At 47.0% G+C, this 12,977-nt stretch overlaps 1 protein-coding gene across 1 annotated transcript in view; it reads right to left on the minus strand.

The window, feature by feature from the left end:
* usp43a (ubiquitin specific peptidase 43a) overlaps positions 1-12,069 on the minus strand; it is a 40,550-nt gene extending 28,481 nt beyond the window's left edge. Inside the window, exons 1-2 of the mRNA XM_057034592.1 lie at positions 11,228-12,069; positions 4,433-4,591 (exon numbers count right to left, since the gene is read on the minus strand). Coding sequence (XP_056890572.1) covers positions 4,433-4,591; positions 11,228-11,839 — 771 coding nt within the window. The 5' untranslated portion in view covers positions 11,840-12,069. The remainder of the gene's footprint in view (positions 1-4,432; positions 4,592-11,227) is intronic.
* Between the last annotated feature and the right edge of the window lie 908 nt (positions 12,070-12,977).

A 12,977-nucleotide genomic window follows, 5' to 3' on the forward strand; every position in this document is an offset into this window, starting at 1 on the left:
CCTTCGCTTTCACTTGCCCTTTTATTCTTGTTTTGATGGCGGGCCGTGAACGAAACCGGGTCTTCACAGGAGACCAACTGGAGGGAGATATAAATATTTTCTTTTCAGGCAAGGCCAAGGAGAGCCGTCCCAAACACTGAGGAGCGGGTGACAGAAACAGGTCAGGCTGCATTGCAGCAGCTGATAATGTTGCACAGCCTGCAGGCGGCAGGAAGCCACGACCATATATGGAAGAGAAACTTTGAAAGGGCGTGGTGGGAAGTTTCGCCGAACAACGTCCCTGCAGACCGACAGCAACTCTCAACACTCCAAATAAATAAAAATAAACCCACATTTTCCACCGAAGGATCTCAGATTGGGCATTTTCTGCTAATATAAAGCAGAGGTTGCTGCTAAACGTGGGGCACAGGAACCAGGACAGCGTTGGACTTTTGGACATCGCCTTGTCCCACAAAGGAAGGGGGCCCCCCCCTGGTCCGTCACAGGACGCCCACAACATTCAATCACACACTCAGACTCGGTCAAAACAACACAGCGAGCGCACTGACGGCAACACGGCGGGGAAAAAATAACAGTTAATTTCATCTTCTTCTGTCCCCAAGGACCATTTTCTCCTGGTAAAAATGATCAAAAGCTCATTTGAATGAACTTCAGAAGGGCCAGATTAAAAAAACGAAACAAAAAAAAAAAACCCTCTTTAGAACTCAGAACGCTCCAAATAACCTACAAAAATCTCACTTTCACTGTACGTGTCGTTTAGCCTGAATCGGAGACCAAATTGAATCCTTCAGCTCTTCAACTATTCAAAAGGCGGCATTTTTAAAAATGAACGCATTTGATTAAATGTTGCTTTGGAAAAAAACACAGTTAATATTTCAGAGGTGGATCCATTAAGATGCTTTTATAGCAAACAGAAATCTGCTGCAGGCAGCAACTCGTGTGGGACAGCAACTCCCCAGCTGTGGAGGTGCGTGTTGTGTGCGTGTTGTGTGCGTGTTGTGTGCGTGTTGTGTCCCAAAATCTGCATTTTCTTTTGTAATCCCGTAATCTTTTGTAATCTTGAATTGCTCCTAAAAAGAATTTGGCACAGGAAAATGTAAAGGAAATCCACAAGGTGCTGAAACTCATCAATATTCAAATTGTTTTCCAAAATAATAATGAAAAATGAGGTCAGAGGTCAGCCAGGGGGAAGTGGGCGGGACTGGAGAGAGGTGGAGACGTTTGCTGGAAAATAATAATGTCTATTAAAGTCCTGACTTGATAAAAAGTTAAATAAAAAACATGTATAACTTCACTTTTGAGCACAACAGTATAACATACAGAATTAATGAGCACACTCAGACCCCCAAAGATGAGATAAGAGCTCGGTTTATTTGTTATTTGATCTTTTTCTTCCCCTCTTGCTGTGCTCAAAAACTACACTTTATTTTCCACCTACTGCATCTTAACTGTGGTTGAAAAAAAGCTGCATTTATTGCACATAAATACATCATGTTTGACCTGAAGTTACAAGAAAGAAGAAGCTTTGGCGCCGATGCTAACATATGGTGTGGAGGCGGCTTCATATTTGGAGGTGAAAGAGAGAAATGCTGATAAAAGGGAAAGAAAATCAATAAACTGTGGTTCGCATCGATGAACAGAGCCTGGTGGAAGGCACCAAATCTCCATCAGAAATAGGCAAAGCAAAGGTACTTAGTGATTGAACCTTCAGGAGCTGATACGTGAAAGAGTCTCTCTGAATCATGGATGCAGCAGTCGACAGAAAGACTAAAATAAATGCTGAAAACTGAAAAGGCAGAGGTGATTCAACCCCCTGCTGCGTCAATCCTATTAGCTGCTAAGGACAGCACAGTCGGATAAGCTGACCTCATCCTCCCTGCCCTGTTTTACGCTGATAAAAGACGGAAATGCACGTAATCTGGCCCAAAACGGCGTCTGTGTAATTCATCGATCAGCTGCTGTGATGCGTCTGAAAAAAAGCTTCACCCTTGTTAGAAACCACGACAACAACGCTGAGCAACTTTTAGTTAAAACGCCAAGTAAGGAAAGATGAGGCTCTTTCTGAAATCCCCCCCCCCCCCCGTAAGAGGCCTTGCTTGTGTTACTGCATCTGCTGACCTGGATATAAAGACCAGGAGTCTTTATACCCCTCCACTCTCAGATCCCCTGCAGCAGCGGCATTGACCACAATCAGCAGCTGAAATACAGTAGTGCATAAATAATGCCTTGGGCGCTGTTGCCTTGGTAACCCTCGTGGCCGGCGACCTGCGAGGGCCTGAGGCAAAAGGTTAAACCAGCCGCCGCCAGGTGAGCGGAGACGCCGGTCAACGTCGCAGACTGAAATAAAGGGGCCCGAGCGCCCGTTTGGGACGGGGGAGATGGAACAGAACGCCAAGCTCCTCGCTCTCCCCTGAGGAATGCCGCCGAAGCGGTGCCAGCGAGGCGAGAAGGAAACCCAGCCAGTTTAGCGAGATTGCGTCGGGTCGGGGAGGGATTAACTCCTGAGCCGCCTTCGTGTGTGTTCAGCCTGGTCTTACGTAACGTCAGTTGAATGAAGGCGCCGGACGGAGCCGCGCTCTTCATGCAGCAGGTGTCCTTCGCAAACACCCCCCCCCCAACGGGGGACATGAGGACGGGCCTGGGTGGTCTCTGGAGACAATCGCTGAGTTCTGAACATAATCTCCTCCAGAGCATTTTAGAACAAACTCCCATTGTGATTCAACCGGGGAGTCGCCACTCTCGTGACGCGGGAAACTCAACTCAGCATCGCTCCCTTATCCGTCCCTCTTCAGCCTCGACCGTCCCCTCCGCCAACATCAAAGGCGGTACCGGGAAAGAACAATGACGGCTGCACGGACCAACCTAAAGAGCTTCAAAGCAAAGTTTGGGTCAAAAAAAAAAAAAAAAACCTCTGCGGTTTTATTCTCCTGACCATGAATGTGCCTATCAAAGGTTAAATGTGGACCTTCAAACACTTCAAAGAATAATTTAGAATGGAACACAAGGAAAACAACCTCACAGACGGTATAAACGCGCCTTTGTCTTCTGCTGAGCTGAAAATGTGTCGTCACTGTTCTGCTTGACCCGCGTCACCTTATCTGCCGCAGTTGTTCGAGGTTCCGGCGACGGACAAGGTAATCAAAGTCGGCCACTCTGGTCGCCGACAGCTCAGCTTTCACGTCTGTCCTTCACGCACGTGTTCAAGTGACGGCAGACCAAACATTTAAGCGGAATAAATTTAAAACGGTCCCACTAAACTGCACAAAAACAGCAGGTTAAACCTCAATTTTTCATCCTTTCAGAGAAAATGCAGCCGCTAGCACCACATCTGTTCATTCGGCTGCGCTGCGTGACAACCGCACAGAAGAAATAACGCCAATGAATAAGGAGATTGTTGCCATGGGAGACTGGGATGTGACTGGCAGCCCATACTGGCCAGTCAGGAAACCATCCAACCCTCCATCCACCTGCTCAAAATGTGGGAAGATGTTGACTTTTAGTGATTTGTGTTATGTTTTTTAAATGTCAAACCCCAGTTAAAGGCTTTTTAAAGGTTATTTCCACGTTCTCATGCAGAAAAATATGTTCCACATAAAAGACTTTTGAATTTTGAACTGTCCTCCAGCATGAATTATTTTTGCCAACAGAGGAAACACTGATCAGGGCTGCAGGGGGCGCTGCAGTCTATATAAGCAGTGTGTGTGTGTGTGCGCGTGTGTGTAGGGGGAGATACACCACTGCCAGTCTAGGAATGCGCGTTCATACCTCCAGGCAGCTTCAAATGAAATATACCTTCGTCCAAAACATCAACACTGCGACACTATTTCACATCACAATATATTCAACCATATGGGATGTTTGTGACGCTTTTTGATATCCAACGTTGTATCATGTTTGTACTTTTATGTATTCTCCTGTTTGATAGAAAAGGGGCACCATATGTCCTCGCCCCCAGAGTAACAACATGAGGTGTGAGTGTTTATAGGCCCAGTGGTCATAGGCTCTAACGTCTGGCTCTATTAGCACCGACGCGGCAGCAGGTGTCAGCCCGTTACACCATTCATCCCACCAAAGGCCTGGAGGTCGTGACCCGTCTGCACCGGCGAAAAATCCCAGCTGGCGCTGTACATGTTATAAAACACGTTGAAGGTCTTTTTACGTGATAGGAATGTTACACACTCGCTAACACACAATATCAGACTAATGGAAGAGAAGTTCCATTGCTACAAACTGTCTGAGTGAATCATTGTGGTGCGACACACATTAGAAATGACGCAAAATAAGTGATTCTTTTCATTTGTAACGCTTGAGTTTCAGGGTCTAACCCAGCCATGAAGAAAGAGATAAGATAATGGCAGATTAGCTCCAAAACATGAAAGCTTCAGAGTGATTCTGGGGTGTGTGTGAGGACGGCGAGGCTCTTCGGACTCACCTTGGCATTAGCTTTGGTCTTGCTGCTGCTGCTTGTGTTGTTGTTGTTCGGGCTCTCGTTGACATCTTCGTGAACTCTGTCCAAAAGCCACAGCAGGAACTCCAGGGCGTCGTGTTGAGAGTTCCCCCGAAACTGAGAGGCGTACTTCGCCACCGTGCTCTGAGGAGAGGGGAGAAATCAACATTCATCTTTGGGTGTTTTCAAAAGTCATTAAATACTAACGTCGATACGACAAAACGAGGCCGCGGCGATCAGAAGAACTCATCTTCTGCTTCTGCTCGGAGCGCTCGCTTGTTCTTTCTTGGCCTCATGTGAACTCATTTAAGAACAGCTGTCAGATTTCTGTTGGCTCTGATAATATTATGGAACCCATTCAAGAGGTTTAAACTTACAGCCCTGTAAAAAAGAGAAATGTTATCATTTCTTTCAGCCCAAGAAGATGAGATCCCTTTTTTTTATGCTACGGATACAGTTTCCTTTTTATCCAGTCTATTTTTATGGGTCAGTGGTAAAAAATTCATACTCTCAAAATGCCTGATTTCTTAATTGATCGCAACCTGGTGGCGACAAGAAGTCCGAGGTTTGTGGCGGCTGAAGCATTTATTCAGACACATTCGTGAGCAACCCCCCAATACAGGACGACATGGACATCAACACTAACAGCAGGCGACCAGCTCGGCTCCACACCTCATTAAAAACCACTATATCATACCTGCAGTATCTAAATATAAACACAGGAGGGATCCCCCCCCACCGTCCCCTTCCCCACTGCCCAACCCCCTGGTAACTTGGTGGAAAGAGCCCGCTAATGAGCTTCATCGCTATGGGGAAGCACTGACAGGAGATGGAAGGATGAGGGACAGATGGGGAAGGAGCGGATGGAAGCTGGCGGGGTTTTAACACACCCGAGAGCCGGTGAGCTCCATTTGTTCCCCTCCATGTCAAAAAAGGGCAACCTAGCGGCTGCAGCAGATTTAAAAGGCTGTAAAAGCAACGAGACGAAAGCATCAAAGGAGCCCGGCGGCATCTGAAGGGTGAAGCTACATCTGCAGTGGAACGCGGAAGTTTGTTTAGCAGGTGGGAGACGAGACGTCTCCAACAGACGACAGATTTTAGGATCTTCGTCGTCATCCTGCCGAGTCAGTAGCTACAGTGTTGGCGCCCCTTTTGGCCACGGTTACGGCTTGTAAAGGCTTTTTTCCCAGTTCTTGATTGAGGGATTTTCCTCTGTTCTTCCAGTTCTACGAGGCTTCTGGCCCATCACTGCTTTTCTGAGGTCTCTCCACACATTTTCAATAGCTATTATCACAGCCAGCCCTTCTACAGAGTCTCTTACGTTTGCTTCCAGACTCCGTGGTTATTTCTCCACCTGTGAACTGACCTTTTAGGCTAAAACCCTCCCCAAAGCATTGATGAAACCACCCCCCATCCTCAACACTCAGGTGTTTCTTTTCAAGGATTTCTTTCCTGGTAAAAACAGGAGCAATTTTCACATGAAGGAGGCCACATTAGTGCAGGTGCTGCTGAACAGGTGAACCACAACTCCACAGTCTGCCAGATCTTAGAGGTCTGTGACTTCCTCCTCTGACGAGCCTAAAAGCAGCTCTTTGATATTTTTCTTGATCTTCCAGATTTTATCTTGACTTCCACTGCTCCTGTTTACTATTTCTTAATAACATTGGCAACTCAGGAAATGGGAACCTGGAAACTGTTGGCCATCTTCTTCTAACCTTCTCTGGCTTTGTGGGCATCAATGATTTTCATTTCCAGAGTTCTGGGCAGCTGCTGAGAGGAACCCAGGGCTGCTGATTGGTGGAACAAGATTGGAGGAGCCTGGGTATTTAAAAAGCTTTTAAATTTGGATCACCCGACCTTTCCTGACAATGACTGTTAACCAGCCACGACCCCGACAGGCTAAAGAAGGTCGGAGACTTTGGTCAGGGAAGATCGAATCTCCTGAGGTTCCAGGAACAGACGTTTTATCCAGATATTTAAGAGCCAGTGTAGTTGGGTGAAAGGCTTCTTCTCTGTTCTCATTTCTGCTGTTTTTTTCCCTCTCCCATCTGTTTGGGTGCCTGCTCTTGCACAGAGCATATTCCCAAGCACCATGTTCTTTTAAATTGAAATGAAAGACTAATTGCCCACAAAGGCAGGGGAGACAAAAAGCGGATTACTCTGGTAGTGGCCTGAGCCACCACTTGAGAGTCAGTCGAGGAGAAGAAACTCTACTCAAAGCTCCGCGGAGCTTTTTTGAACTCACCTAAAAACAAAAAAACAACCCTCCATCCACATTAGACCCGTCCTGAAACAGCACGGTTGGTTCTCTTCTACCCTGGAGGAACCTTCCTGTCATTTCTAAATAGCATTCTTATTTCTTTCTGTGTTTATTACATTATATTAGACAACAAAGCCCCCAAAACCAGCAGCCATAAACAGACGAGCCCGGTAAAGAGTCTCCGACCTCTGAGGTCAGCCAGACCCACCAACCCCCCCACCAACCCCCCTCATCCCTCACACGGCCACGCCCACATTCATCGTCCCGCTGTGTAAACAACGGCGGGACGAAGTGATGTCAGGGCAGGAGGTTTGTGGACGTGTGCATCCGGTAAATCCGTCCCGTGTCTCCTTGTGAGGCCGCACCAGCGCACCTCGTCCTTGCCGGGCCTGTCTAACAGGCCTGGATGGATTCCTCAGGCAGTCGAGAGAAAACGCTCCTGAAATATGATGGCAGCGCCGTACCTTATGGAGCAGCGCCTGCACCCGTTCCACACGTGTTGCCTTCCCCCTCGCAGGAACACGGCGGAATCGAATCTGTCAAAATAGTCGTTTCATTTTTCAGCAGGCTGTTGCTGGTTCTCCTCTGCTGTCCAGAGTGCTCTGATCTCTGGGCACCCAGTGCTTACAGCCCCCCCCCAATCGATCTTTCTACTATTTCACAGAAACACACAACCAAAGCCTGTCTTCCTCTTTCACTTCCTATTTGGTTTCTTCCTGGGCTCTGTTAATATAATTTTTTTATAACATCAGCAACATCCGTCAATATGAGTTTTTGCCTCTGATGTTACGTCATTAAAATTACATTTAAAAAATAGGAAATTCGAAACTCCTCGTGACGAGAAGCAGCGTGATGCATTGGGAATAACTGCCACGAGATGGTTTACAGGCCGAGAAGGAAAGAACTACTGGTGATTTGCTGAAACAGAAACCAATACGCCTGAGCTGTAAATTAAGTACAATACAGACCCGACACACTAGTCCAGGAAGCTGTGTTTGTAATCAGCATTGTATGATTTGGTGATTACCATTATAAAGATTGGTTTATTGCCCTTGTCTCCTTGGTAAAGGTCACGCCATGTAACAGGTTAGCTGCCGCCTGATAAACTATACATAACAAAACAAGAACAAGCAGAACAGAACAATTCTGCTGGTGTTTATTTCTGTTTTATCAGGGCAGTAAAGGAGTGCAGACTACTCACTCAGTTGTGCTACTTTAAGTCAGTGTACCTGTGAGCAACCTTCATAAGATTAAGCATTTGAAACACCGACTTCCAAACGTGTTCCAAATCTGCAATTCCTAGAGACGTCGGGGCCTACTATAAAATGTGCTGATTAATTTATCTACTGTGTGCCTTAAAGATCCAATAAAACCTTCTGCTTCATCATAAAAAATTGCCTACTTTATGAGGGAAAAGCTGAAATAAGCGTGGGAACGAGTCTCACAGTCCGAATACTACATTATTACATTATTACTTTTTTGTTAACTGTACAAATTGTCTTTGACTTAACAGGCATTTAGACAGCTGTCATATTAACGCAGACCTTCTTTTGCACATACATTTGATTAGTTTTTCCATGTCACCTCATTGTAAGAAGATTTTGGGTTCGTTTTCCTTTCAGGCTTTTCAAAGAAGAGTTGTTAGAGACTCTGAGTGTCTGTCCTGTGGGTTAGGGTCCCTGATTAGGAATAAACAGCCCATAAGAGAAAAGAGACGTGGTATTTTGAAGGTTTACTGGAGTTAAGTGAGAAAACAGCTCTCACCGAGGATCCGAGTCCCAGCTTCCTATTTGACTTGCGTTTCTGTGATCTCTCCTGACAGGGTCTGAACTGCCTCTCATAACTGATACAAACACAAAAAAGCATTTCAAAATGTGCTGTAAGAGCTCGTGACGAGCTCACGGTTTGCAATTCTACTTCTGTGCAGGCTTTTGTCACTTTTCCCTTCTCAGATTTGCTCCCTTCACAGACTGATGGGTGTCAGAACAGGTCCACAGTGTGTTTAGGACAGTGCCTCACACAGCCGCTTTGTGTTGTTCTGCTGTTTCTGACTGTACGCGAACGGAGGCTTCTCAGCGGGGGGGGGCATCCTACTTTTCCAGCATGAATGCACTCAGTACAGTAAACATCCTCTCTCCCGCTTCACACTGTGTTGAGCAGACAGACACAAATCACTGCCTTGATGAGCGGAAAGGGGAGCGAAGGACATGGTGTTTGTGCTGCAGCCTGCAATGATGAAAGGTACAAAAGCAAAACAGAGGAAGGATTACACATCGCAACATCAACTGCACACTGGGCTGCTTTGTATTTTAAAAGTCTACAGAGGCTCAAGTTAGTGAAGCTGTGCATGACAAGACTTTAAGGTCTGCCCTTGAAAATAACCTAACCCTAAACTAAGTGCAGTACGAAACAGCTCCGAGTCTCCACGGATATATTTTGTACCTGTATACCCGTACCATCAAAGACAACTTCCACAAGGGCCCCTTTTATGGCAACATTTCAGGGGTTTTTTTTGCAAAAAGAAGACATTTTTTGCGACTTCTTTCAATATTTTGAACGTAACTTAATATTTGCGACTTTTTTCCTGCACAATTCTACCTATTTTACTCTCAAAATCTTAATTTTATTCATTTATTTTCTCAGTACAGTCCTGAAACACTGTAATTGAGACTTGGTGCAACTTAATAATTGAAGCAGTGCTCTCATAACGTCATATTTAAAATGCTTGCTCTCACTAACACTTGCAAAGAGCCAAGCGAACGCAGATGTTATTGAGTTACGTCTCGTCGATACGCATCGAAATGCAGCCGGTCCACTTTATTGTCAAACAGTGTTTTGTTTGAAACAGACGAGAATTCCTCGCTCCCCTGCACTCGGCGTGACAACCCAGGAATGCAGACAAACCACCTGAACTGCTGGAATGTTGTGCCGGATGAGTCAAGGGAGAGACAACTTTCCTTAATCAGTAACCACAAAGCCAACAGCTCAGACCGCGATGATAAAAAAAGAAAAGAAATAAGCAACAGAGGAGCTGTGCGTTCACACATTGGACACAATCACACTACTATTCCACTGGATTAATGTTTAACAAAACCCAACCTGGGCACCTTTACACACGGAAATGAGGGCGACCATTGAACCACACTCAATCAAGTACTCATCTGACGTGTAAACATGCTCAAATATTTGTTCTGACAAAATGAAATGGGACTGCTTACAAATCCTCACGCTACTGCTGAGCCACAGGTGACACTGAAGGGAGGTATAATCTTAAGTTACGCGGCGAAATTCCAAGCGAGTAGAGCCCTTTAGCCCTGACAAGAGCATCCGTAAGCACAGATTTCCTGTTGACCTCCTGACCTCCTGTTTTTTCCTCCTCCCAGAACCTTGTGTGTAGCCTGCCCTGAATAAAATCCACTGAATAAAGCGTCGCGGCTGTCCATCAGGACTCCTGTGCAGGGCCATTACCTGGACACTTAAACAGTCTGCGGGCCATGAATTGAGCTGTCCCGTGCTGTGACGGAGAACACTCCTGCAAAATACGGCGTGAACAGAATTATCCCTACACACCATTTAACCACTTTACACCAAATTAAGATAGGCGACTGATCATCACAAATTCCTACTGTACTGTACAACATTGCTTGTACGTAGCAAACAGCAACAAATTAAATCCATGTCAAAATTAACATGTTAAAATGCTGCTGACGACACGGCAGGAAGACCCTTCTCTGACAATGCAAACTGTTTTTTTGGCTCTCAGCTCAGCCAACGTCTATTGTACTGGCTCCTTTATGCCCAGTGGTATGTATTTATGCAGATGTATGGGGCGTACTAGCCCCACATTCATTTCAATCATGTTTCTGCATATCCTCCCAGAGTCGATGGATTTGGACCAGAAGTTGCAGTACCACTAGACAAAATAGGGGGCAGTGTTGGGTACATAACCCAAAAAAAGGCTCTCGCAATCACTTTCAACTGTACTTTCGAATCAAAAATAAGTGAGAAGTTTTTGTTTATGCAGAAATACAAGTATAATAAGCAGTTATCAAGCATTAGGATTACAACCGAAGGACATGAATGAACGAGACTGAAGGAAAATGTGAAATAGGTTTATGGGAGTCCAAAACCCCCTAGACAGGCAGAGTAGGGAGGCAGCTTTCACACTCTGGTGAACTCAAGTTATGCACTGATGTTACCTGATGTCACGCCGACATTTGTTGTATTTTTGCACCCAAAGGGCGCACAAAGAAACTTTAAATCGGGATAAAATTGGGTCAAAGCAGCCAGTCAACAAGCGGCAGTCAAGATGCTGCTGCAACCACAATATTAATTATACAGTGTAGTTATACTATGACAGGGAGGGATTCCGGTGGGAAATCTGGAAATTGTAGTGAATCTGGATGAATGCAAAACACGGGGTGGGACCTGCAGTGCAGGGAGTATCAATGAAAGCTGCAAAAGCACCGAAACCCCCAAACAAAGCCGTGACATCATCAGCGGTTGCCCGGCGTCCTCACCTTGAACTCCACAGACAGCTGTGGCGTGTACTCCAGCGTCCACAGCGCTCGTACCAGCGACGCCAGATGCTCGGTCACCTCTCCCCGGGCCGCCTGCCGCTCGCCGGCTCCCACCTCCCCGTTCATCCGATCGCGGTGCACATCCGGGCGGTACTGCTCCAGACCGAGGTACTCCGCGAGCAGGTCCGTGTTGCTCAGGCACTGGACCACGGCGTTCATGAAGCAGGTGTTGCCGTGGTTCTTTAGTCCCAGCACCCCGGGAGTTTTGTCCCCGAAGCACCACGACAGGCGCTCTTTCACCGAGCCGTGCGACGAGGACAGCGTGGAGGTCTTCTTGGCGACCCCCTCCCTGGAGATCTGCGAGCTGTCCTCCTTGAACCCCCCCGACGCGCTTCGCCCGAAGCCGCCGTCGTCGTCCTCCGCGTCCGGCGTCGCCGCGTCTCCAAAGTGCGCCAAAGTGCTCAAAGTTTTCAGGATCCTTCCCATGAAATTCCCCAAAGATCGAAGCGATCTCTTTCTGGCAAACCTCCCGCTTTTGTATTTCTTCTCCTTTCGCTTGCTCGTCTTTGGCTTCATCGCTTTCCTTACCTTGTGTTCCTTGCGGGTCTCCATGGCTCCGTGCGGTCCGCCAGAAAATGAAACAGTTGCACCTGTCTGCCAGACTGTCTCCTCCTCCTCCTCCTCCTCCTCTTCCCCCTCCTCCTCTCTCGCTCCTCTCGCCGATGAGGTGGCACCGACTCGGCGCCGAAACAAGGCGCGTAATTACCGATGCCACTCCCACGACATCCCAGAAATTCCCATTCGGCTGTGGTCCGGTCCGGGTTGCTGGGTGCGCTGGAGCCGTCTACCCCCCCCTGCTCATCAGTCACACTTCCTCGTCCATGGATCGTGCGCTTTGACTCTCTCCCACCGCCACTACTCCTCCCTCCCCGCCTGTCATGGAGGGGGGGGGAAGCGACAGCAACACCCGTGACAGCAACACCCGCGACAGCAACACCCGCCCCATCATAGGGGACTTTGGCGAATTTGCATTTCAAGCGATTCGTGACTATTTGACTCCCTCTTTCCAGCGCGGAGCTGGTTGAATAAACAGGGAACAAGGAAGCTGTGGTGCGCAAAAGCCGGCGCGCAGCGCGGCCTTAAAGTGCCCCCTGTTGGGCCAATTACAGCATCACCTGACGCTCTTTAGACTCTTCCATGATGGCATTGCACGCCCAAACCTAAGCTCGACTACGGCTAATAACCTGGATGCTTATGAAAAGAAGCTACGGTGGCTGTCGGGGAACAAACTTGATCAAGTCTGGATTCACAAATATTGCTGTTAAAGAGATATTGGGGAAAATCCCTAATTTGAGTATTCAGACTATGACAAATGTCATCAAACTATGCCGAGGCATCTTTTCGAGCCCGTTGAGAGTTCTTACAAATGCACATATGTCAGACAAATGTTCCCCAAAGATGATGTAGATTGGTAAACTAGCATTACGCACTAAGAATCCGGTGTCGTTTCCAATCTCCCCTTCGTCCCACATAGCTGCATTTTGTGGGGTTCTATTTCTGTGTTTATAAAGCTGTGCACATGCACGGACAGGTGGGGCCAGATCATTTTAGTTCCAAACATTTAACTGAAGTTACAGCCATAGTGAGGACCAACACTGTACTTTGTTATTTAAAGGGTGGATAAATAGAGTAAACTGGGTTACATCCTCTTCACTTCCCTGTTCCTTCACGCTAACATATTCCTCCTACT

This window comes from Takifugu flavidus, chromosome 6 (genome assembly GCF_003711565.1).
Source record: "Takifugu flavidus isolate HTHZ2018 chromosome 6, ASM371156v2, whole genome shotgun sequence".
NCBI classification, from domain to species: domain Eukaryota; kingdom Metazoa; phylum Chordata; class Actinopteri; order Tetraodontiformes; family Tetraodontidae; genus Takifugu; species Takifugu flavidus.